The following is a 26,022-nucleotide window of genomic DNA, read 5'->3' as shown; positions in this document are numbered from 1 at the left end:
AGAAACTGTCCATGGCTAAATTAGTTCCTCACACAGAATTAGAAATGTGCTGTGACAATGGCACATACGTAGATAAAAGATAAATATAATTCAGAATGGCTGTGGCGACAACTATTATCATAGAGGTGTCCCATCGAGCGAGCCTCATTGGCCGGGTAATCGACATCAATATTGAACCAATCACGACGCTTTTTCTCTTCACCGCTCATTCGGACCTTCACCACAGGTTTGGGTAATTAAAATAGCAAGGGATTATAATTGCAGTTAGCAGTTTATGTTGACAAGTTTATACTGTGCTAGGAAGGGTTATATTTTATTAAAAGACTGACGAGAATTCAGTACCTCCTAAGTGCGCAAGAGATAAAATGAGCATGAGTATGGGTGTCCGTGGCCTAGCGTTAAGGTCCGTTTCTAAAACATTATTTAGCCAAGGTGTTCGTTGTCCTTCGATGGTGATTGGAGCCCGTTATATGTCTTCCACTCCAGAAAAACAGACAGATCCAAAAGCAAAGGCTAACTCTATCATCAATGCCATTCCAGGTAATAATATTTTGACAAAGACGGGGGTTTTGGGGACTTCTGCTGCCGCTGTCATTTATGCCATTTCCAATGAATTGTACGTTATCAACGATGAAAGTATTTTATTGCTGACTTTTTTGGGTTTCACTGGTTTAGTGGCAAAGTATTTGGCGCCAGCATATAAAGATTTTGCCGATGCAAGAATGAAGAAAGTCTCCGACGTTTTAAATGCCTCGAGAAACAAGCATGTCGAAGCTGTTAAAGATAGAATCGACTCTGTCTCTCAACTACAAAATGTTGCTGAAACTACAAAGGTTTTGTTTGATGTTTCCAAGGAAACTGTTGAACTTGAAAGCGAAGCCTTTGAATTGAAACAAAAGGTAGAATTAGCTCACGAAGCAAAGGCAGTCTTAGATTCGTGGGTTAGATATGAAGCTTCCTTGCGTCAATTGGAACAAAGGCAACTAGCAAAATCTGTCATCTCCAGAGTTCAGTCAGAATTGGGTAATCCAAAATTCCAAGAGAAAGTTTTGCAACAGTCTATATCTGAAATTGAACAATTGCTTTCTAAATTGAAGTAATCACAACAGTAACTGCGACAAGAATGAAAGAAAAGGAAAGGAAAAGAAAAACAATACGGAAAGGCAAAAAATTAAAAAAATGGCGCCTTATGAGTTCAGTTTGATAACGATGAAGTGCACTATCTGAAAAAGGATGCTCAGGTTATATATCTCTTCTTGTACAGACATTGATGTTTTAAATACTACAAATATTCTTAGATTCACTTTATACTTCACACATTTTTTTAAGTAGTAGATTTAATAAGTGCGCACAATGCTACATCTATTCTTCTCCACAGTAATCTCTTCACATATGTCAAGGTCATACATTGGCAGATATGTTTGAATACCTGCTGAGAAGATGGTAATATGCACCTTAATCAAATAATATCATGTAAATTGTTATAGTATCTATCTATACGCAATTCTTATGTAAAGGATACAATATATAGGAATGTGATAACTTCGATAAATATACCAAACGAGGTAGATTAAATGAAGGTTTCGTATGGAACTGGAGCTAAAGTTTGAGGAACGTTACCTTCAGTAGAGACAATACGGGATTCTCTTGGTTGAGCTGGTTGTCTCTTCAATTGGACAGCAACACCTTGGGCCTTGGCTTCAGCACGCTTAGCAGCATTGGCCTTAACTCTTTCCAAAAATTCTTGTCTACATTTAGAGTGCTTGATGTGTTCAACTCTCAAGTTCAATCTCTTTTCCAAGTATCTGTTACCGACCATCTTGTTGATGATAACACCAACAGAAGACTTGGTAACGTTGTAGACGACACCGGTCTTACCTTGGTAGAACTTGTGTGGCATACCCTTTTGGATAGAACCATTGGCTTTGATGTCGACAATGTCACCAACCTTGTAGATCTTCAAGTAGGTGGACATGTGAACGGCACCATGCTTTCTGAAGTCACGTTGGAACATGTAACGTGTACGAGATCTGTAACCATGTCTGTTTTATAATTTTTTAATAGATCAATCATCCAAGAGCATGATTGTGCTTTTAAATTCCAGTTAGTAATCATTCTGTATTAGCTTCGACAAACATATATCAAAAAAACACACAATATCCAATTTATAATATTATTTCCTGCTAACATATCATTGCTGTTGCACTTGCTTTGCTCACTACTCCTCGTGTGTATCTATCACAAACTATGATAATTCCACTAAAAACCATATTAATTAACGAACTTGCATCACATTCCTTTGAGAATTCAACTTCATTTTCATTTTTAGTTCAGTAGCAAAGTATTGTCGAAATCGAAGATATTTACGCTTTCCTCTTGCATACATGTTTATTGGAGATGTATAATGATTTAATTGATATGTTTCAACTGCTATATTTTCATTTTGAAGTTATATGGACATACGATTTACCCATTTTTGTTTAGTGTCCTTGACTGTCTCAGTTTCTTTGATTCGAAACCTACTTTTCAAATTACCAATCATTCGTATATACCAATCCTTTTGCCTTTAACGCAATACAGTTGGCCTCCTCACTACCATATTTGCTAAGGTATGGATGGATCTTACCTCACTCACCGATATTGCGCGCTCAAGCGGCCCTATACTGCACACCTATTACTTCTTGATTTTTCAAAGGACGAAGTTACAAAAAATGTTTGGAGGTGGAAAGGTACGGATGTTAAACTTCATAAAATGGGTAGAAAAAGCATCGTTGCTGCAGTGTACAATCAAGCTCACCCGAGCCATCCACCTCTCTACCATCTCGGTAACTTGAATGGTGACAAATATGTCGCCTCACCTCCTAGTCGAATGAAGGCAGTCAGCCTATCTTTTGCGTTTACTTTCTTATATTATTATTTTCCGCTTCCTACTAATTAGGAAATGCTCGTATATAAAAAGTTCTTCGTCCTATTTTACAAAATCGATAGTATTGTGAATACAACTCCCCTATCGGATGCCAGTATCGTGATTTCAACACGTAATTAAGAAATAAAAATCAGCACAATTATTCTTCATCGGCCTCATCAGCTTCATCAGCAGCTTCACCAGAAGCTTCCGCCTTCCTTGCAGCATTTCTTCTAGCAACTCTGCCTGGTCTAGCACCACCGAATGGAGATGTTGGAGCAAAGTCAATGTGCTTCTCAGAGTCCAATCTGACCATGAAAGAGGGGATGTTGACAATTTGCTTACCAACAGCAATGTGCCTTTGAGTGATTAAAACTCTTGCATGGTGGACAGACTTGGCTAAACCTAGCTTGTAGACTTGAGTTTGCAATCTTCTTTCCAAGAAATCTTCGACCTTCAAGGCTAAAACATAATCTAACTTCTTCTTATCTTCGGATAAAACACCGACTCTAACTAGTCTCCTAATCAAAGCATTACCTTCGAACAATCTCTTTGGGTCCTTTTCGTCTCTTGTCAACAAGTCTCTTGCAGCACGACGAATCTTAGATAACTGGAAGGAAATTCTGTAAATTTCCTTCTTGTTCTTCAAACCGAATTCACCGGCCAACTTCAATTCTGCGTCCAAACGAGAAGATTCGTAAGGTCTCTTTGGGGTAGAGTAAGTCTTGGAATATGTTCTTGGGGCTCCTGTTTTACAAGATAATTACAACCATTGTTAGTGAGCGCTCTCTTTTTCAAACGAATGCGAGGATCAAGATCACTACATAAATATTATTAAAGCAATTATTGAAGTTTTGTTCTTCCTATCTTCAAAAGAATTGTGCACGTCACTGACGAATATGCATAATCCATGATGGAGTTCTCAAACCTAACACATTTCTGTATTAAGCCTAGAATACTTGAGTTATCTTCAACAGACATAATCAGAACTGGGGAAATGTTCCTCTTCTAATGTTGAATTACTTCGGAACGCTTTACCTGAAGTGTCGGGAGTTCAGTGTAAAGGTTTTCTCCGAAAAAAAAAGTATTCTATGAAGAACCGTCCATTATTGAACAAAACGAAAAGAAAAAAATTCAACAAAGGCTCTTCAAAATATTTATGAGGACCCGATCCTCAAAATCATAGCAAGTATGATTTTTTAATAAAAATATTCTCAACCCCTTAAAAGGAGAAGATTAACGACGTACTTGGCATGTTGTATACTTTTGTATTTCTGTTGCTGTATTAGTTTTCTTGTGTTTTTATTAATTAAAAAAAGAATACTTAAAAGAGAAGATTTCTATCTCTTTGAAAATCAACAGGCCTTTATAACGATAATCTCTCGATGAAAAATTTGCCATCGCGTCCGACCAAGAAATCGAACTGAAAAAAAAAAAAAAAAAAACGAAAAGTAAATGAAAAGAAAAAAAATAATTTTTTTAGAATGATGCATGGGTGTGCAGCCTTTTTTAGATTGTCTAGGCAAGACACATTTCACCTGATATTGAAGAATGCAACCTCTTTCATAATGCAAGCGCGAAATTGAATAATCTTTCTTATAACTCCTGTACAGAGGGCATTGCCGGTAATGATGGGCTTAAAATATTTAGACTTGTAACCGTAGTCACCCCTGTGAGCGTCTAACCACTCTTTTGTGCCAATGCCCCCCTTCCCTATTTTGCATGTGGCCTTGATCAATAGCTGACACTATAAGGCAAGTACACGATTGCAACACTGCAGGGTACGGTACCCGCACGTTGGACGGCGGGCCCCAGGCGCAAAGACAACGCGTCTACCGCCTCATCGCAAAAACCCAAAAGTAAAAAAAGCACGTCCCACTCGCCGGCCGCTGCACTTGATATAAAAGCTTATGATTTCCACCAATTCCGTTCCCTTGGCGGTTTGCGCGCCATTTTCTATTGCGCTCAGAAAAAAACCACCATTCTGCTATTATAGCTCTGAACACACAGCTCGGCGGTTATTTTGATTTGCTTTTAGAGTCCTTCAGAACATAAAATATAAGTAGCGATCGTATTCCAATATTAACGAACAAAAGTATCACAACACACACAGCACCTCAAATGACGTCACGAGTTTCGAGGCTGGACCGGCAGGTAATATTAATAGAGACCGGTTCCACCCAAGTAGTCCGGAACATGGCTGCCGATCAAATGGGAGACTTGGCCAAACAGCACCCCGAAGACATTCTTTCGTTGCTGTCCAGAGTTTACCCCTTTTTACTAGTGAAGAAATGGGAAACGCGTGTTACTGCAGCAAGAGCTGTGGGTGGCATAGTTGCCCATGCTCCTTCTTGGGATCCGAATGAATCTGACTTGGTAGGTGGTACAAATGAAGGTTCTCCATTGGATAATGCTCAGGTGAAGTTGGAACATGAAATGAAAATAAAATTGGAAGAGGCTACTCAGAACAATCAGTTGAATCTCTTACAGGAGGACCATCACCTCAGTTCTCTGTCTGATTGGAAATTGAACGAAATTTTAAAGTCAGGTAAAGTGCTCCTGGCGTCGAGTATGAATGATTACAATGTTCTTGGTAAGGCTGACGATAATATAAGAAAACAAGCTAAAACTGATGATATAAAACAGGAAACATCTATGCTAAATGCGTCTGATAAGGCGAATGAAAATAAAAGTAATGCTAACAAGAAGTCAGCAAGGATGCTTGCTATGGCAAGGCGAAAAAAGAAAATGAGTGCTAAGAATACTCCCAAACATCCTGTAGATATAACGGAAAGTTCAGTTTCCAAGACTTTATTAAATGGAAAAAATATGACCAATTCTGCTGCATCGCTAGCCACTTCTCCCACCAGTAACCAGCTAAATCCCAAACTGGAGATTACTGAACAAGCCGATGAAAGTAAACTAATGATAGAATCCACAGTAAGGCCATTGCTAGAACAACACGAAATTGTTGCTGGCCTAGTTTGGCAATTCCAAGGCATTTATGAACTACTTTTAGATAATCTAATGAGCGAAAATTGGGAAATAAGGCATGGAGCTGCGTTGGGTCTTCGAGAATTGGTAAAAAAACATGCTTATGGAGTCAGCAGGGTTAAGGGGAATACCCGAGAGGAGAACAACCTGAGGAATTCTAGAAGCTTAGAAGACTTGGCGTCCCGTCTACTTACAGTATTTGCATTGGATAGATTTGGTGATTATGTTTATGATACAGTTGTGGCCCCTGTACGAGAGTCAGTTGCGCAAACTCTAGCTGCGTTATTAATTCACCTAGACAGTACCTTATCAATTAAAATATTTAATTGTTTAGAACAACTGGTTCTACAAGATCCACTACAAACAGGTCTACCGAACAAAATATGGGAAGCTACCCATGGAGGGCTTTTAGGGATTCGTTACTTCGTCAGCATAAAGACAAATTTCCTATTTGCCCATGGCCTTTTAGAAAACGTTGTCCGTATAGTGCTATATGGTTTAAACCAAAGTGATGATGACGTTCAAAGCGTAGCAGCCTCAATTTTAACCCCAATAACCAGCGAATTTGTCAAATTAAACAACTCTACCATAGAAATTTTGGTGACCACGATATGGTCATTACTAGCTCGTTTAGATGATGATATATCTTCAAGCGTAGGTTCTATAATGGATCTATTGGCAAAGTTGTGCGACCACCAAGAAGTACTAGATATTTTAAAGAACAAGGCTTTAGAGCATCCTTCAGAGTGGTCATTCAAGTCACTGGTACCGAAATTGTATCCCTTTTTACGCCATTCGATTTCTTCTGTGAGGAGGGCTGTTTTGAATCTACTGATTGCATTCTTATCAATAAAGGATGATTCTACTAAAAACTGGTTAAACGGCAAGGTATTCCGTCTAGTTTTTCAGAATATTTTACTGGAGCAAAACCCGGAACTATTGCAACTGTCTTTTGATGTTTATGTTGCGTTATTGGAGCATTATAAAGTTAAGCATACCGAAAAAACTTTAGATCATGTTTTCAGTAAACATTTGCAGCCAATACTACATCTTCTAAATACGCCAGTAGGGGAAAAGGGAAAGAATTATGCCATGGAATCACAATATATTCTAAAGCCTTCCCAGCACTATCAATTACATCCAGAAAAAAAACGTTCTATATCTGAAACCACAACAGATTCTGACATTCCAATACCAAAAAATAATGAACATATCAATATCGATGCACCTATGATTGCTGGAGATATTACTTTGCTAGGATTGGACGTAATATTGAACACTAGAATAATGGGAGCAAAGGCATTTGCTTTGACATTGTCAATGTTTCAAGATTCCACGCTTCAATCCTTCTTCACAAACGTTCTGGTTCGTTGTTTAGAGCTGCCATTCTCAACTCCACGTATGTTGGCAGGCATTATTGTTTCACAGTTTTGCTCCTCGTGGTTACAAAAGCATCCAGAAGGGGAAAAATTACCTTCTTTTGTATCAGAGATTTTCAGTCCTGTGATGAATAAACAGTTACTGAATCGCGATGAATTTCCTGTATTTAGGGAGCTAGTACCTAGCTTAAAAGCTCTGAGGACTCAATGTCAAAGCCTACTGGCTACCTTTGTGGATGTAGGTATGTTACCTCAGTACAAACTACCCAACGTAGCAATTGTGGTTCAAGGCGAAACAGAAGCCGGTCCACATGCGTTTGGTGTTGAAACAGCAGAAAAAGTGTACGGCGAATACTATGATAAAATGTTCAAATCCATGAACAACTCTTACAAACTATTGGCCAAGAAGCCATTAGAAGATTCTAAGCATCGCGTGTTGATGGCAATCAATTCAGCCAAAGAATCCGCAAAACTTCGTACAGGCAGCATTCTCGCTAATTACGCATCATCCATCTTGTTATTTGATGGTCTACCTCTTAAATTAAACCCCATTATCAGGTCGCTAATGGACAGTGTTAAAGAAGAAAGGAATGAAAAGTTACAAACGATGGCCGGAGAATCGGTCGTACATTTGATTCAGCAACTGTTAGAAAATAATAAAGTTAATGTGTCTGGTAAGATAGTCAAAAATCTCTGCGGATTTTTATGCGTTGATACTTCAGAAGTTCCTGATTTCTCCGTAAATGCAGAATATAAAGAAAAAATATTGACGTTAATAAAAGAATCTAATTCGATTGCCGCACAAGATGACATTAATCTCGCAAAGATGTCGGAAGAGGCTCAACTAAAAAGGAAGGGTGGGTTGATTACGTTAAAAATACTATTTGAAGTTCTTGGGCCTTCTATATTACAGAAACTACCTCAGCTTAGATCGATTTTATTTGATTCATTATCTGATCATGAAAATGAGGAAGCAAGTAAAGTTGACAACGAGCAAGGTCAAAAAATAGTCGACTCATTTGGTGTACTAAGAGCTCTATTCCCATTTATGTCTGATTCGCTACGTTCTAGTGAGGTTTTTACCCGTTTCCCTGTTTTATTAACGTTCTTAAGATCAAACTTATCTGTTTTTCGTTATTCAGCTGCAAGAACTTTTGCTGATCTGGCTAAAATTTCCTCCGTGGAGGTAATGGCTTACACCATACGTGAGATTTTGCCTTTAATGAATAGCGCTGGTTCTCTATCCGATCGTCAAGGGTCCACGGAGCTTATTTATCATTTATCACTTTCTATGGAAACCGATGTTCTACCTTACGTCATTTTCTTAATAGTTCCACTTTTGGGTCGCATGAGTGATTCGAACGAAGATGTGAGGAATTTAGCTACAACAACATTTGCTTCTATCATCAAATTAGTTCCTTTAGAAGCTGGTATCGCCGATCCAAAAGGACTCCCAGAAGAACTAGTGGCAAGCAGAGAGAGGGAGCGTGATTTTATCCAACAAATGATGGATCCTTCTAAAGCTAAGCCATTTAAATTACCCATTGCCATCAAGGCGACTTTAAGAAAATATCAGCAAGATGGTGTTAACTGGTTGGCATTCCTGAACAAATATCATCTACATGGAATATTGTGTGACGATATGGGTTTGGGTAAAACATTACAAACCATCTGCATTATCGCAAGCGATCAATATTTGAGGAAGGAAGATTATGAAAAAACGCGTTCTGTTGAAAGTAGAGCCTTACCATCTCTCATAATATGCCCCCCATCTTTAACTGGCCATTGGGAAAACGAGTTTGACCAGTATGCTCCCTTTTTAAAGGTTGTTGTGTATGCCGGTGGCCCAACTGTCAGATTAACTCTGAGACCACAGTTAAGTGATGCTGATATTATTGTAACATCATATGACGTAGCTAGAAATGATCTCGCAGTCCTAAACAAAACTGAATATAATTATTGTGTTTTGGATGAAGGACATATAATTAAAAACTCTCAATCAAAACTTGCTAAGGCTGTTAAAGAAATTACTGCAAACCATAGATTAATTTTAACCGGAACTCCCATCCAAAACAACGTTTTAGAATTGTGGTCTCTGTTTGACTTCTTAATGCCGGGATTTTTGGGAACGGAAAAGATGTTCCAGGAAAGGTTCGCAAAGCCAATCGCTGCGTCAAGAAATAGTAAAACATCATCTAAGGAGCAGGAAGCAGGTGTACTGGCTTTGGAGGCACTACATAAGCAAGTTCTACCTTTCATGCTGAGAAGATTGAAGGAAGACGTTCTATCTGATTTACCACCTAAAATTATTCAGGATTACTACTGTGAATTAGGTGATTTACAAAAACAACTATACATGGATTTTACTAAAAAACAAAAAAATGTAGTTGAGAAAGATATTGAAAATTCTGAGATTGCTGATGGCAAGCAACATATTTTCCAAGCTTTACAATACATGAGAAAATTGTGTAATCATCCAGCTTTGGTCCTTTCACCAAATCACCCGCAATTAGCGCAAGTACAAGACTATTTAAAGCAAACTGGTCTAGATTTACACGATATTATCAACGCTCCAAAACTGAGCGCATTGAGAACATTACTCTTTGAATGTGGTATAGGTGAAGAAGATATCGACAAAAAAGCAAGCCAAGATCAGAATTTTCCTATTCAAAATGTCATATCACAACACAGAGCCCTGATTTTCTGCCAACTAAAAGATATGCTAGACATGGTTGAAAATGACTTGTTTAAAAAGTATATGCCCTCCGTAACCTATATGAGGCTAGATGGAAGCATTGACCCAAGAGACAGACAAAAAGTTGTTCGGAAATTTAACGAAGATCCCTCTATTGATTGCCTACTGTTGACCACCAAGGTCGGAGGGCTGGGTCTGAATTTAACTGGTGCAGACACCGTCATTTTTGTAGAGCATGACTGGAATCCAATGAATGATCTACAGGCAATGGACAGAGCACATAGAATTGGTCAGAAAAAGGTTGTTAATGTTTACAGAATTATTACGAAAGGTACGCTTGAAGAAAAAATCATGGGTTTGCAGAAATTCAAAATGAATATAGCTTCTACAGTTGTTAATCAGCAAAACAGTGGATTAGCATCCATGGATACACATCAGCTGCTTGATCTCTTCGACCCCGATAACGTTACCTCACAGGACAATGAGGAAAAGAATAATGGCGATTCCCAAGCAGCCAAGGGCATGGAAGATATTGCCAACGAGACTGGTTTAACTGGCAAAGCCAAAGAGGCCCTCGGTGAATTGAAAGAGCTATGGGACCCATCTCAATACGAGGAGGAGTATAATTTAGACACCTTCATCAAAACTTTACGATAAACAAATTCTTGCATTGGAATGACGCGTATACAAGGTCATTTTTGTTTTATTTAACGCATTTATGTATTATCAACTTGTAATATAATACGGTATATTAATGGAGTCTTATAGAATTTACGGGTATATTCAAATCAGTATTGATAATGTTTTCATATTCTCTTGTTAAAATTCAGGTTATTAGCTGTCTATTGATTATGGCTTGGACTTTTTTTTTATTTTATTATTTTTCATAGTTAAGTTGCGCCAAAGGGAAACTAGAAACAGTTTAGTCGAACTCTGCAGAGCTTCATCTCAGTATGAAAAATTATTCATTTGAGCTATCGAAACGTTTGGATATAAACATACATAAAACCTCTGTTCTTCTGCCAATTTAAATGCAATTCGCTGGGAAGAAAACTGATCAAGTGACCACATCTAATCCGGGCTTTGAAGAAGAAGAAGAAGAAGAAGAAGAACTACAACAAGATTGGTCGCAACTCGCATCGCTCGTTAGCAAAAATGCTGCTCTTTCACTTCCAAAGAGGGGTGAAAAAGACTATGAACCAGATGGGACTAATTTGCAAGATCTGCTTCTCTATAATGCAAGTAAAGCCATGTTTGATACCATATCAGACTCAATAAGAGGCACAACAGTAAAATCTGAAGTAAGAGGATACTATGTTCCCCATAAACATCAAGCCGTTCTACTTAAACCCAAAGGCAGCTTTATGCAAACGATGGGAAGGGCTGATAGCACAGGCGAACTCTGGCTTGACTTCCATGAGTTTGTTTATTTGGCAGAGAGAGGCACTATTCTTCCTTATTATAGATTAGAAGCAGGCTCTAACAAAAGCTCAAAGCACGAAACAGAGATTTTACTCAGTATGGAGGATTTGTATTCGCTGTTTTCATCGCAACAGGAAATGGACCAATATTTTGTGTTTGCTCATTTAAAAAGGTTGGGTTTTATTCTAAAACCCAGCAATCAAGAAGCAGCAGTCAAGACTTCCTTTTTCCCATTGAAAAAGCAACGAAGTAATTTACAAGCAATCACTTGGAGATTACTTTCATTGTTTAAAATACAAGAGTTATCGCTGTTTAGTGGTTTCTTCTATTCTAAGTGGAATTTTTTTTTTCGTAAATATACGACTTCACCACAGTTATACCAGGGTTTAAATAGGCTTGTTCGTTCCGTGGCTGTACCAAAGAATAAAAAAGAGCTATTGGATGCACAATCTGATAGGGAATTTCAAAAGGTAAAGGATATTCCCTTGACATTTAAAGTATGGAAACCCCATTCTAATTTCAAGAAAAGAGACCCCGGTCTTCCTGATTTCCAAGTTTTCGTTTACAATAAAAATGACGATCTTCAGCATTTTCCTACCTATAAAGAGCTGCGATCTATGTTTTCCTCACTTGATTATAAATTCGAATTTTTAAGCGAAATCGAGGATGATGACGATTGGGAGACAAACTCCTACGTTGAAGATATCCCACGAAAGGAATATATTCATAAGAGGAGCGCGAAATCTCAAACTGAAAAAAGTGAGTCGTCTATGAAAGCAAGTTTTCAAAAAAAAACTGCACAGTCTAGCACGAAAAAGAAGAGAAAGGCGTACCCACCTCACATACAGCAAAATCGTAGATTGAAGACGGGATATCGGAGCTTTATTATCGCTATTATGGATAATGGCCTTATTTCGTTTGTAAAAATGTCCGAGGCTGATTTTGGATCTGAAAGTGTATGGTATACACCTAATACTCAAAAGAAAGTAGATCAAAGATGGAAGAAGCATTAAAGGGACTTTTGCTAAATCGCAGTTTCTTTATCCTTGCAAAACTGGCTTTCAACAAATCCGGTATATATATAATTATCATATTAGTTGAAAAAAAAAAGCTACAATAAAATTAAGAAATAAGAAATGCACCTAACTGCTGTATTTGGAGTACATATTTTCATCAAAAACAGAGGGTCTATTGTAAAAGGACGTAGGATTCTCTTGCAGTTCACGTTCTTCGTTTTCAACTGCTTTACGTCTTCTCAAGTCGTACATATCCTCTTGCGATTGTTTCGGTGGTACTGGTGGGGCTGCCATAGTAGGCGTTGCAGCATATGGCGAAGCTTCATAAGTTCTTGGTGGAATACCGGGTCCTTGAGGTAAATCACTGCCGGCACTTATTTTGAGATTTTGAAATTGGTCCCCTAAATTGAGCCCTTGTCTAGATAATGACTGAAAGGCTGCACTTTTTTGGGGCAGTAATGGAGGACCCCCAACGACAGACGCTTTAGAATCAAGTGGAGGGAGGGGAGGAGCGGGAGAATTAGCTGTTGAATCCTCGGTCTGCTTTGCAACTCTCACTCTTTCTGCTAAGTCTCTACTCATATTGAATAATGAATCATAGAACTCTATTCCTTTTGGCAAGTCGGATGCAAAAATACTGAATGATTTCACTGCTTCTTGCAGCTTATCAAAAAAATTCTTACGATCTTCTAAAAATTTTTCTTCCCCAGAAGATTTATCCTTGAAATTTGAAAGGTGAAAAATTTCATCTAGCTTGGCTTTGATGTCATCTATCATTGAAGATTGTTTGTAAATTGTCGCCTCTATTCTTGTGCTCAAAGGCTCGAATTTCTCCAGTTCCACCTCGAATAAATCTTTGAGCTCAACATCGGATTTCCCCTTATTAATAATTAATAATTTTGTGATATCATCGTTGTTGATTTCGTCTCTTAGTTCAGACAAATTTCTCGAACGTTCCTCTTTCAATGTTCTTAAGTCTTCCGCATGGCCCTTTACTTGTTTTAACAACTCTAATATCTTGTCGTTTTTGGTATCATCGATATCCAATAGGCTAGGTTGTGGAGGCGTATTGCGATTAAATTCGTCAAACTTCTTCCATATTTTTCCATTGTCATTCAATAGATTGATCTCGACAATATGTGGTTTTACGCATGCGAACAATTTTTCGTCTGAGTTTGAAGCAGCTACTAAAGAAGATTTTAGTTTTGTAACATTTTCTTTTTGATCATTGGGTAAGGCAGAAAGGATTTCTAAAATTTGTTTCCTTTTGAAAACAATTTTGTTCATCTGTTCTTCTATATCCCTAAATTCATTTGTTTGGATAAATTTACACCATGTCTGAATTTGGTCCCTCATCAATTGTCCCTGTGTATCCGTATTCGAGAAAATATTTCCGTCACTAAATTGTTTTTCCAAATCACTCAAGAGCCTGGGTAGATTTGTAAATTCGATGAAGGAAGAATATTCCAAATTTGCTGTCTCAGTTTCTTCAACTTGCTTTCTCAACAGCGTCGCTTTTTCTTCTGAGTAAATACTTTCCTTTTCATAGACATCTAGGGGAATAATTCCTCTGTACAAAGAGTCACATTTATTTGCAACATCTTGCATATATGGTTCTAATATCTTCTCCCATGTTGGAGATTTTATTGCATCGAGCGCCTTAATGGAATCAACCTGCACAACGGCTGGAACGCTTTCATGATATATAAAATCGTTATCTTTAATCAACTCCTTTTGTTTCTTTTCTAAAGTTTCTTTAAACCCATCAAAGTCTATAAATTCCACTAACCACGTTTTGAATGGAAGGGATGAAATCAATTGTTGCATAGAAAAATCGAGAAAAGCAATTGCTTCGCCAACTCTATTTTCTTCTTCAAGGTGTAAACCGTGATAATAAGCGCTTAACGATTTGTAGAAATGCAGTTTGCAAGTAACTGTCGTTTTCCATTTGGGTTCACCATAAATGGCCACATCGTCATCTATTTCTTTCATAAAATCGTGACATTTCTGAAAGAGGTTACACGTGGCTCTAGAAAGTTTACTGATTAATGTATATTGCTTGGATGATATTTGATCATTTAATAATTTCAAGACAAACAATTCTTGAGCTTCTGCATGGCAAATATTAGCCAGAAACCTAGTGTTTTCTGACTGAAGATCGACTGAAGGTGAGTTCAAAAAATTTTCTGATAGATATTCAAAACAGGAAAAAGCTTTTGTCAAATTTGCGATTGAGTTTTTGTAGTCCTCATTGATATTCTCCCTCGCAATTTGGGTAAAGATTACAGCAATGTTGAACAAAGTACAAGACTTTTCAAATGCTAACGTATGTTGCGTGTATTTCAATCCTTTCTGGGCCGATGAGTATTCTGCGTCATACCAAGTGAAATCCATTTTTAATCTTGATCCTTTGCTACCCAGGCGAAAATAAAGATGCTCCAAAAATGAGTAATATTTTAGATTTTGTTCCGACAATGAAGAAGGTGCTAGTTCTCCATTTGCATTATTCCTTAAGTGATCCAGTTCTGAAGTAGCTTTCTCATCATAAAATGTTCTCCATTGTGAGGAGCCGTATGATTTCTTGAGATATGAGGAGAGGCCTTTTTTCCAATCCAGCTTCTCTGTGTCTTTTAGCTTTAGGTCAAATAAGTAAGGTTTCATGAGTAGAACCAGTGAGTAATGAACCTAGTAATGCTCCAGTCAGCCGCTTTCTGATTCAAGATTTTTCCACGACAACCCCCTTAGTACTTCTTCGAATTGTAACTGAAGCCTTGCTTGCTTTCTGTTTCTCGGTGATCCTAACCCGGAACCGGCGTCCTGCATTAATCGAAGCAAGAAAATGAGGTATGATAGAATAATATTAGTATAAGCAAAGTTTCAGATCGCATTCATCTGATTTCTTACTGACAACGATGCATAACCTAAATACGGATTCCTGTAATCATTGTTTTAATAAAATTTACTACGGTTTTTATAAGTATATAATATACATCAAGAAAAGGGAAGGCATAAGGGTACCATGAAAGAAAAACGTATTACTATAATTATTGTATGTTATCCATTACATTAACATAGCCTCTCGCTGTTTTCTTCTTCCTTCTCGTACTTGCTGGTTTGGGTCCTCCTGCCAAACTCAATAAATCATCCAAACCGTTTGCCTTTTTGCTAGTCAAGTTTACGCCAGAAATCCTTGATATGGGAGAGGATGGTGATGGAGAATTGTTTGGATTGGGTCCTGTAGGAGAAGGGGATGTTTTGATCGGCAAAGGCTCACCAGTGATTGGATTGTTCGGAATAACTGATGTGGCATGTACTGGAGGTAGGGAATTATTGATGGGGCCTGAACGTGGCTTTGTCTTTGGGCCGCCATCTTTACGTTTCACGATTGGAGGAGGTGGTGGTGCCGAACTTTCAATAATTTTTTGTTTTTCCTCTTCGGTTGCGTCCTTATTCACCCAACGTTTCAATTTTTCATCATAGTATAGTGTGTTTTTATGACCTAGCTTGGCCTTATACACTTTTTTGTCGCCAGTATCTTTCTTCAACCAACCAAACCAACCATTAGACTTGTCATCTATGTCCTTGTTACTTGGTTTTGTTTCCTTTTTCATATTCACATTCTTTTTTTCTTCCTTTCTGTTCTTTGCCTCATCAGTAGACATATTGTCGTCATCGGATTCATCTTCAATAACGTCATTGTATTTATCCGCATCTGATTCCAACGGTTTAAAAGCCCTGTATTGGTTAGTTGAAGCCTTCCTAATAGTAGGTTGAAAAGTGTCTTTCTCGACGACTTCGGCTTTCTTTATTGGGCTGAATCTATTTTCTGAAGCAACATTTCCATTACTTTGTGCCTGGGATGTTGATTCAGATAATTCGAATGAAGCAGTTTCATTTGCTTGGTTGACCAAAGGAAAGTATTGTGATGGATTGGATGCATGTGCTTGGTGAGTTCTTGCATATATAGCAGGCGATGTTTTCAGAATCGTTGATTCATCGCCATCTGCACTAGCGGCAGTTGATTGAGGCACGTATGGTGAGTAGTTCATTTTGGTTGCGTCAGTACTTTTTGGCTTTGGTGGTGCCATATGTTGCTCCACAAGTTTGGATGCTTTATTATTAACATTTCTTGGAACATCTTGCACTTGAGAAATTGGTTTAGCTTCCATTGAAATACTTCCTGCTGGCAAGTATGTGGATTGAACTGTCTCTGAGATACTGTTTTCATCCTGAGTTAGCGGTCTGTTTTCGAGTGACAATCCACCAGTTGATGGTAAATATGCTGATGATGCTGATTTTGAAATGTTTTCTGGCTGCTCCTCGCTACTTCTTTCATTTTCAATGGAGGGAAGTGAATTTTCCATTTTCGATGCATCAGTACCCCGGACCTCCACGTTAGTTTGAAGAATCGGTTGGATATCGTCACTAATAGTTTGTATAGGATTTACTGTAGACGTAGGCTGGTGGTTGGGCTCCATAGGAAGAAGATTCTTCACATCGTTGAAGCCAGGTCCTTCAATATCCATTGTTTCATCTGTAACATCTGCAGAGTCTTTTAATGTATTTTGATCAGCATTGCTATTATCATGTGATGTGTGAGATTCATCTTCAGGCATACTTTTTTGAGAATGTTTGTTACCAAAATCATTGTATCCCGTCTCATGAACTTGCGGGACGACAGGGTCGATAGGCAAAGCTTCCACACTTGGTGAGTACATAAGCGATCCCTGCGAGGAATTAGCTTTAGTAGGTACCCCAATTTTGGGAGGAGGAAGAAATTCTGATCCGGTAGATATGATAGACTCCCTTCTTACTAAGTCAGGACTAGACACATAATTAGACGGCACTGTTCCAAGTTTGGGTGGAGCAGGGAAGTCGGCAAATAAAGATGGCACATTCGAATTAGACTTTTCCATTGGAACGCTATGGTTCTGTCCAAATTGTGGAGTGTAGGCCGTAGACTTTTTCTCTAAAATCTGCTGACTCTTCAAAGCCTTTTCGTTTGTATGCTGGTCTGTTCTAACTCTTCTCAAAGAAGCCATTTGAGGCTCAGCAGCAGCGAACTGTGTATTATGAATGCGCTGAGGAGATCCCTGCAAACTATCACCGATCCTATGCGTATACGGTAAGTTTGCTTCAACTAACCCCTTTGACACATTGGAAGGCTTTGAATGCAGCACACTATGGCTTGGTACATTATGGGCATTATGCAAAAGAGCTGTAGTATCCACATAGCTTTGCGAAGTAACTTGAGCTTGGAAAGGTGTGAATGTTTGGGTGAGATCCACAGTTGACGAATTGGCAGAAGATCCCGGTGTGAACCCATCAAAAACTTTCTTTTTATCATTTTTTTTATTCAATGCATCAATATCATCGCCACCAATATATTTATTGAAGGATTTATCTAATTGACCCCATACGCTGCTTAGTTTTGGTTTTGCAAGCCATCCTGTATTAGACTCGGAAAGCCTACTAGCCACCTCACTCAATTCACGAGTGAGGTTTATTGTTAAAATATCTTTCTTAGGCAGTTTTCGAACTGAGGAACTGAGGTAATCAGTATACTTTGTCCCCAGGCTGTTCAAACCTTGTTCTTGTAAAAGAGATGCATGGTATATCTTCTGGGGCAAAATAGATGAAAATCCTTTGAATTTAGGGTCATACGAGAATATATACTCGTAGATTTCATCCCATAGAATGCTTTCAAAAGTATTCATGTTTCCAATACTTTCAAATATAACGTCTGAATCTGCCATTACTGGCTCATTAGAAAGTGGTACGTTACCAATAATAAATAATGTACTAGCTGCGGCTGTCAAGCCCTTTTTGGTGAGGAATATACCGAACTCTATCAAAAATTCAAGGACAACAGGTGGTATAAGTAGTGGATCTTCATTATTTTCTGGGATATTAATCAGAACAGCTGCAACGATACTCTTCCAGTTTTCGGATGCCCATTGACTGGTCTCATTATTAGTGTAGAAACTTTTTATGGCCATTTTGGAGTTACCAACAAATACTTGAAAGATAAGGAGCAGAAAGTGTGCCAATTCTTTTTGGTCGTTTGGCCCCGCAGTAAACCCTTCATATAAATATTTCTGAATGACTTCAGACCATCTGTCTTTACCCATTAAACTGCCAACCAATAGTGCAATGGCATAATCCCTCTTGCTTAAAGCTAAGCGAAGTGCCTCATCGTGATTTCCCGTTTGTAAGAACGCCAGGACTCTCATCTGACAATTTATATCCAGTCTATATGCATTTGGAATCATGTCACCGTTTGGAAAGGGCTGAGATAGGTACATTAAAAGTTCGTCAGAATTGTATAGTAGTTTTGAAATATTTTTCCAGTTAACTTTATCGTTTAGTTTCATTTCCAATAGTTGCCATATAGTCATATCAGTGGATGATTCATTTTCAGATATGGATTTAATAGTGGTTTCCATCCATTTGGTTAAATCCTTTTTTTTTAATTTGGCACTACCCAAAGGACCTGGGAAGCTTTTGAGCATATCGTTCGGTTTAATTATCTGGTCAATTGGTGTCACTTTTATTTCCTGTACAATGCTTGATGAAATCATGTACTGCGATTGGTCAGGGATAGGGGGGACTGCGTACACGACCTTGTTTGCAGCACTCCAATGAAAAATCGGAAATTGACGGCGTAATAAAGCCTCGTTGTCTATTTTAATTGGATTATTTTCCTGTCGTGGTGGTGCAACACTACTTGTAGCTCGATGCGTGATAATTTCTGGCAGTATGTTTTCAGCAAGTGGCAAATTTGCAAGAGGTAGTGAATTTGCAGCCGTTATGTTGCTTGCACGGGGTTGCAAGTTCGTAGCGGCTTGTAAGGGGTCTAGAGGTCGTAAGGGGGCTAAAGGTAAAATGCCAGTAGGCGGTTGAATGTTCGCGTGAGGCTGAATACTTGCTGAAGTTTGAGCCTGGGGCATCATAGGAACTGCATAAGAACTTCGGGTTTGGCTTTGATAGCTTGAATTCCCAGCTACAGGACCAACAGGTTGTGAGGTATATGGCACCTGATAAGATTGTTGATAGTTGGGTGCGTATCTAGAGGCGTGTTCATTCTGGTTTGGTGTATACGAACTAATAGAGCTTGTATGGCCTCTATGGGTCTTTACAAAATTGGGGGTATTTACGGCCGAAGCGCCAAGGTTTTGCACAACTGATGGATATTGCTTCTGCTGAACTGTAGGAGAGACGGGGGCATACTTATTCGCAGTTGGCAAATTTATGGTAGCTTGACCATATGGCGAAACCGGAGGTACCCCGTTATTGAGGCCGTACTGTGTTGCATGTCTAGCACCAAAAGACGCTGAACTTCCCACGGAGGCATTGCTGACCCCTCTTGCCCGAATTGGAGGAGCAGAAACGGTGGTTTCCACTTTTAATGCTGGGGGAGGTATGTTGGTATTTGGTAAAGGCATACCTGATTGGATAGGAGCCTGTTGTAGTTGTTGAATTTTGTATGGGTTAGGGAAAGCATAATTAACGGGAGATTGCGAGATCGCTGAGTTAGTTCTCGAAGATCGAGGCTCCTGCGTCCCCAATGGGATCACGGGTGGCCTATTTGAGTTATTAGAGCCTTTCCTGCTCTGTGGAATTGGTTTGTCCAAAGAACTAAAAGAATTCCCTGAGCCAAACCTTTGAGTAGGAACGGCAACCGGCTTTGCGTGACCCTTCTTGGAACTTTCTGAAATAATTTCCAGTGGAAAATCGTAAGCATCAGACTTCTTTTTCTCCTCATTTATCTTAAAATTTGAACGATTGTCTTTTACCACAGGAGGCTTAGGACTAACTATATTTGGTACACTGACTTGTTGGTTGGGGGTGCCTAGTCCAGTTTTAGTCAAACCGTGGAACTGCTGCGGTGTTACAATGCCAGTAGTATTGGTAAAATGAACTTGCTCTTGACGCATTCCTGCTTCCTCCTCGATAATAGGTTTATATCTTGAAGCCTTTTTTTCTTCAACTGGTTTTGAGGTTAAATTCGTTGTATTATCGGTATTAGGTACTGTGTCTTCTTCCTCAGAAGAAGCCAAAAAGCTGTCGTCGTCGTCCAAAAGGTCGTCGTCGTTTTCCAAAAACGAAAACTTTTGCTCAGCTATTTTCTCAGTACTAGTCTGCATGCTGTTTTCCGTCTTTCCCGATGATACTTCACCGTCAGAAACTTCCCAAGGAAGTTTCTCATCGTTTCCAGAAGCAGCAAATAAATCTTCATGTTTCTCTTGGGATTTGCTCGTTACATCAGCGTTTTTATCAGTAGATTCCCATGGCAAAACTTCTCCCAAGTCTCCGCTGCTCTGCGTAAACAAATCCTCGGCTTGATCTTGAATATCCTTACCAGGTTCTATAATGTCAGCTTCGGCAGACAACGGTAACTTATGATTCCCTTCCCCCATTAATTTCTGGCTTTCATTCTCAATATTTTTCCCAGTGAAATCATTTTGGCCTTCAACTACCTGTTTGTCGTGTCCGTGAAAGATATCTTCTGAAGTTTCTTCAGAGTACGACCTCTCGTCCGCGGCTGTACAACTTTCGGACTTTTTCAAAGCTTCGTTTCCTTCATAACCCTTATCACGATCATCTGTGTTCGGTGCCGATTCTTGAGTATTATTTGTGTTCTCATTATGAAAATCTTTCTTCACATCTTCCTCCCATGGAACCTTCTGATCACTTTCGTCATCTTGAAACAACATGGAGGTATCATCACCAGAATTTCTTATTTTATTCTCAGATGGTTCTGTACTAGACGTAAATAAGTTTTCTGCAGTTTCCTGATCAGCGATATCCTGTTTCTTTTCTTCGGTTGATACATGCGTTTCTAGTTTTAATCTTTCATCTTCTTCCTTTGAAAGTTCATCAGGAAGCACATTATTTGCGTTCAAACTAATTTCCTTATCATTACAATACTCATCGTCATTTATTTCATTGTCTTTTGTGCCTAGAGGAACATTGTGAGTTGGCGTATCACCAGAAGATAATTCTGGAGAAAGAAGATTGCCATCGGATGGGAGAAAATGATTATATTGAGAAGGGGTAGCATCGTTTAATGATGAAATTATTATGCTGTCGTGATTTTCACCCTCTTCTTCATTGAAAGAATCCTCTTCCACAGCGGATACGGCAATTTTCTGGGTATGTTCATTATTATTGTGAAGTTCTCCCGCGACTACATCGAGCGATGGATTTCTCGAAGATAAGTGAGCGGCAGTCTCTTCGTATTCTTGAGACATGGCTGGTTTTGTTTGGGTAATAACAGAGTCATGTTCAACGATTGAGTTGTCTGGCAAATCATTTGAGTCCGCGGTAATATCATGTTGATCAGAGTCGTTGAGCAGTTTATGATGCAATTCTTGAGTATCAGGTATTTCTAGTTGTGTTTCATTAGCCGGAGAGATATTGGTAGATGATGAGACCGGAGGAACATCAGATTTTGAAGCTATGTCAGATTCTGTACGGTTCACCGAGTCGTCGTTGAAGCTGCTGTTAATCGTACTTTCTGGTAATTCAAGTGGTTCTTCACTGTGGCTAGCAGCTTTCTCAGCAGCTTTTTTTTGCTTTTGCTTCAACTTCTTCTTTTGGTTTTTCCTTTTCTTGGCTTCAGGTGTCATTCTTAACACGTTATTAAATGAAGACTATACAAAATAATAGGTACAACGGTTTCCTTGGTTATGGCCAGTTAAATACCACTATTTTGAAAAGGGAATATTGATAACAGTTGTTGTCCAGTTTCTCAAGCAGGAGGGCTGCAAATATTCAATGACCAAAATCTTGTGTAACCTGCCAATTAACCTTTTCCGTATATCTTTCTCTTGCTCGTAAGTTTATAGTGGAAAATGCCACATGTACGGTCGCTTGAGGTTTGAAATTATGGATCAGAAAGTGATGATCACTTATAACGTTGTGTTATATTATTCAACAATGAGATATACAGCGATAAGACAGTGAGAGAAGGAGAAAGCACTTAAAAGAAGAAAGTCTTAACTTAGGATGAACTTCTGATTTTCAAAAGTCAATACTGCCACTGTTTGATTTTATTTTTCTGCCGCTTTCATTGTTTAATCATTTCACCTTTTATTATTTACTGTCACTGGCTCTTCCTCATGAAAAAAAAAAAATGGTCAAAAAATTTTGAAATTTAGTTAGCTCATCTCAAATTATCCAGTGCAAAGTTTTGAAATAAACAAGTCCTAAAAGCACCTAAGGAAAATCGAAGAACACCCTGACAAAGATGGCTCGTCATGGAAAAGGCCCAAAAACTAACAAAAAAAAGCTAGCACCTGAAAAGGAAAGGTTTATACAATGTTGTGCTGATATCACATTAGAGTTAACAGATTCTTTAACCTCGGGAACAACAAGAGAAATTAATCTGAATGGTTTGATTACTAAATATTCAAAGAAATATAAACTAAAGCAACAACCAAGGTTAACCGATATCATTAATTCTATTCCAGACCAATACAAAAAATATTTATTACCCAAATTGAAGGCTAAGCCAGTAAGAACAGCATCGGGTATTGCAGTGGTAGCCGTTATGTGTAAACCACATCGTTGTCCTCACATTGCATATACAGGTAATATTTGTGTTTATTGTCCAGGTGGTCCAGATTCAGATTTTGAGTATTCTACACAATCTTACACAGGCTATGAACCAACTTCAATGCGTGCCATCAGAGCTCGTTATGACCCTTATGAACAAGCACGTGGTAGGGTGGAACAATTGAAACAGTTAGGTCACTCCATCGATAAAGTCGAATATGTTCTGATGGGTGGTACATTTATGTCATTACCAAAAGAATATCGTGAAGATTTTATTGTGAAATTGCATAATGCACTTTCTGGGTTCAATGGTAATGATATTGATGAAGCTATTCTTTATTCGCAACAAAGTTTAACGAAGTGTGTTGGTATAACAATCGAAACTAGGCCTGATTATTGTACGCAAACACATTTGGACGATATGTTAAAATATGGCTGTACCAGATTAGAAATTGGTGTTCAGTCCTTGTACGAAGACGTTGCTCGTGATACTAATAGAGGACACACCGTTAGGTCTGTTTGTGAAACTTTTGCTGTGTCTAAAGATGCTGGTTATAAGGTTGTTTCTCACATGATGCCAGATTTACCAAATGTTGGGATGGAAAGAGATATTGAACAGTTCAAAGAGTATTTTGAAAATCCTGATTTTAGGACTGATGGGTTGAAAATCTATCCAACTTTAGTCATTAGGGGTACAGGTTTATACGAACTTTGGAAAACGGGCAGGTATAAGTCTTATAGTGCCAACGCCTTAGTGGACTTAGTTGCTAGAATCTTGGCCCTAGTGCCCCCATGGACAAGAATCTACCGTGTCCAAAGAGACATTCCAATGCCCTTGGTTACCTCAGGTGTTGACAATGGTAACTTGAGAGAATTGGCATTAGCTAGAATGAAGGACTTGGGTACAACTTGTAGGGATGTTCGTACTAGGGAAGTGGGTATCCAAGAAGTGCATCATAAAGTTCAACCAGATCAGGTCGAGCTTATCAGAAGGGATTACTATGCAAATGGTGGTTGGGAAACCTTTTTATCATATGAAGATCCAAAGAAAGATATACTGATTGGTTTGCTGAGATTGAGAAAGGCTTCAAAGAAATATACATATAGAAAAGAATTCACCTCCCAGAGGACTTCTATTGTTAGAGAATTGCATGTTTATGGTTCTGTGGTTCCACTTCATTCAAGAGATCCTCGTAAATTCCAGCATCAAGGGTTTGGTACTCTATTGATGGAAGAAGCGGAAAGAATCGCCAAGGAAGAGCATGGTTCAGAGAAAATTTCTGTTATTTCTGGTGTTGGTGTAAGAAATTACTATGGTAAACTAGGATATGAACTAGACGGTCCATACATGTCGAAAAGAATTTAAAGGTAAATAGAACTTTTATGTGCCGCCGACATGGCCGGTTTTCCAAGCAGAAATTTAAATATATTTAAGTAAATAATTGTTTATACTATTCATTTATTAATTCCTTTTATGATGGGAGTAACTGCTGCATGTGTTTTCAGAAGAAAGATATTTTACGCCACATAAACATAAATTTTAGAATAGTCAGGCATAATAAAAAAAGGTGAACAGAAGGGAAGGAACGAAGTGTAAGCTCTTTAGTTTGTCACATATCTATATACAAATATACACGTTCGGTCAATTGCACGTACAACAATTTATATACATACATAACATATACGTACATATATTTTGAAGATTCAAATGGATGGCACAAAATCACTCCTTAGTTATTCTTTTTTGTTTCATCATCTACCTGTGTATTTACAATTGGCCCCAGATACTCCAGTGAATAAGAAGTACCAATCGGTAAGCCCTTTCTTACCAGCTCAGGGAAAAATCCCCACCTCCATATAAATAAGAAGTCATTTGGATTTCCATGGGTTAATATTCTCAAATATTGCAAATACACGACGAAGATATAGACACCAGTACCGGTCAAAAGATGCCACCAAGCATGCAGTTCCAATAGAACACCTAATGGCAGGGCCAAATATGTTCTCCGGATATAGATCCAAAAAGAACACAGGTGAATATCTAGTTGCCAGCAAATGAACCCAATGACAAAAGGAATCATGCCCATAACCATAGTAATAAAAAGATTTTTCTTTGCAAATGAATCATGAACGTGATAGTAGGTCAGCCAGCCAGAAAGAACCACAACTAGAAGCGTCAATATACCATAAAGGACTTGGAAAATTGCTGGCTTTTGGACGACAACGTAAATCCAGGTTAAAATGGTGACTATACCACACATGATAAAAGAAATGACCATTTGGATTCTAAATGAGCTTTCCTTCCTTTTCTTCTCATCCTTAATCAAGATTTCTTGAGTTTCTGCAAAAATACTCCACGATGGGATGATGGTCGCATACAGCATTGGTAGTTCGTCTAGCAATTGATAACGATACTGTAAAGTCATATGAAATAACCACGAACCAATACCAACCAGCGAGAACCCCATTCCTATCAATATATACCTTGTTTCTAACTTATTACGCCAAGCGCTATATGTAGAATAGAAGGCGGTCATTAAGAATATACTATTGGTAATAGTATTTGACCATTCTGCAATATAGGGGGATACGACATAATTCTCCTCGCACCAATCAATCAGAGAAGTTGGCTTGCCCCAATAACCTTCAATCGGGGCTTCTGGATAAGGCCAGCTGAACAGCATTTGATTTTTTTCTTTATCTTACTTTCTTAAAAATTCACTAGGTTCTATGATATATCCTTTTGCTTAAATTCTTGAATTGAAAAACGAAGAACAATGCAGATAAACCAGATAGTTATTTCCTTTTTTTTTTTCACTATTAGCAAATATTCAAAGATTGAAGCATGCAATAGAAAGAAAGCAAGCGAAGTAAAATAAGAAAGGCACACCTGTCATTATGGCATTATAAAAAGAAACTGATGGATAAGTTGCTTTCAGGAAATCTGATCCCCTGATTCTGTAGGTTGGCGTACGCTATCGGACATGCTATGCCACTCTCCGGGAACGAGGGATTTAAAAAAGGGACATGAAGTAATATGAGCCGAATGGC

General features: G+C 38.5%; 10 protein-coding genes across 10 annotated transcripts, besides 1 other annotated feature; 5 read left to right on the top strand and 5 right to left on the bottom strand.

Moving 5' to 3' along the window:
- Positions 1-365: 365 nt before the first annotated feature.
- On the top strand, positions 366-1,100 carry ATP4 (F1F0 ATP synthase subunit 4; the record flags this gene model as incomplete). The annotated part of the gene is made up of 1 exon (NM_001183892.1): positions 366-1,100. The coding sequence occupies one exon, from the start codon at positions 366-368 to the stop codon at positions 1,098-1,100; it is 735 nt and encodes a 244-aa protein (NP_015247.1).
- Positions 1,101-1,570: 470 nt separating this feature from the next.
- RPL21B (60S ribosomal protein eL21 RPL21B) lies at positions 1,571-2,474 on the bottom strand (the record flags this gene model as incomplete). The annotated part of the gene is made up of 2 exons (NM_001183893.1): positions 1,571-2,042; positions 2,464-2,474. The coding sequence occupies 2 exons, from the start codon at positions 2,472-2,474 to the stop codon at positions 1,571-1,573; spliced, it is 483 nt and encodes a 160-aa protein (NP_015246.1).
- Positions 2,475-2,611: 137 nt separating this feature from the next.
- YPL080C (uncharacterized protein) lies at positions 2,612-2,938 on the top strand (the record flags this gene model as incomplete). Its single annotated transcript, NM_001348884.1, has 1 exon — positions 2,612-2,938. One exon carries the CDS (start codon positions 2,612-2,614, stop codon positions 2,936-2,938), a length of 327 nt encoding a protein of 108 aa, NP_001335822.1.
- A 127-nt stretch (positions 2,939-3,065) lies between these two features.
- On the bottom strand, positions 3,066-4,160 carry RPS9A (40S ribosomal protein uS4 RPS9A; the record flags this gene model as incomplete). Its single annotated transcript, NM_001183895.1, has 2 exons — positions 3,066-3,652; positions 4,154-4,160. The coding sequence occupies 2 exons, from the start codon at positions 4,158-4,160 to the stop codon at positions 3,066-3,068; spliced, it is 594 nt and encodes a 197-aa protein (NP_015244.1).
- Positions 4,161-5,026: 866 nt separating this feature from the next.
- MOT1 (DNA-binding ATPase) lies at positions 5,027-10,630 on the top strand (the record flags this gene model as incomplete). Its single annotated transcript, NM_001183896.1, has 1 exon — positions 5,027-10,630. The coding sequence occupies one exon, from the start codon at positions 5,027-5,029 to the stop codon at positions 10,628-10,630; it is 5,604 nt and encodes a 1,867-aa protein (NP_015243.1).
- Positions 10,631-11,004: 374 nt separating this feature from the next.
- Positions 11,005-12,408, top strand: SEN54 (tRNA splicing endonuclease subunit SEN54; the record flags this gene model as incomplete). Its single annotated transcript, NM_001183897.1, has 1 exon — positions 11,005-12,408. The coding sequence occupies one exon, from the start codon at positions 11,005-11,007 to the stop codon at positions 12,406-12,408; it is 1,404 nt and encodes a 467-aa protein (NP_015242.1).
- A 129-nt stretch (positions 12,409-12,537) lies between these two features.
- On the bottom strand, positions 12,538-15,072 carry BRO1 (Bro1p; the record flags this gene model as incomplete). The annotated part of the gene is made up of 1 exon (NM_001183898.1): positions 12,538-15,072. The coding sequence occupies one exon, from the start codon at positions 15,070-15,072 to the stop codon at positions 12,538-12,540; it is 2,535 nt and encodes an 844-aa protein (NP_015241.1).
- A 383-nt stretch (positions 15,073-15,455) lies between these two features.
- Positions 15,456-22,043, bottom strand: SEC16 (COPII coat assembly protein SEC16; the record flags this gene model as incomplete). Its single annotated transcript, NM_001183899.1, has 1 exon — positions 15,456-22,043. The coding sequence occupies one exon, from the start codon at positions 22,041-22,043 to the stop codon at positions 15,456-15,458; it is 6,588 nt and encodes a 2,195-aa protein (NP_015240.1).
- A 620-nt stretch (positions 22,044-22,663) lies between these two features.
- On the top strand, positions 22,664-24,337 carry ELP3 (Elongator subunit ELP3; the record flags this gene model as incomplete). Its single annotated transcript, NM_001183900.1, has 1 exon — positions 22,664-24,337. One exon carries the CDS (start codon positions 22,664-22,666, stop codon positions 24,335-24,337), a length of 1,674 nt encoding a protein of 557 aa, NP_015239.1.
- Positions 24,321-24,568: an origin of replication (ARS1618; Autonomously Replicating Sequence).
- Positions 24,569-24,701: 133 nt separating this feature from the next.
- Positions 24,702-25,655, bottom strand: YDC1 (alkaline dihydroceramidase; the record flags this gene model as incomplete). The annotated part of the gene is made up of 1 exon (NM_001183901.1): positions 24,702-25,655. One exon carries the CDS (start codon positions 25,653-25,655, stop codon positions 24,702-24,704), a length of 954 nt encoding a protein of 317 aa, NP_015238.1.
- Between the last annotated feature and the right edge of the window lie 367 nt (positions 25,656-26,022).

The sequence above is a fragment of the Saccharomyces cerevisiae genome, chromosome XVI (assembly GCF_000146045.2).
Source record: "Saccharomyces cerevisiae S288C chromosome XVI, complete sequence".
In the NCBI taxonomy this organism is placed as follows: Eukaryota; Fungi; Ascomycota; class Saccharomycetes; order Saccharomycetales; family Saccharomycetaceae; genus Saccharomyces; species Saccharomyces cerevisiae.
This window is presented reverse-complemented; position numbering and strand designations above follow the sequence as displayed.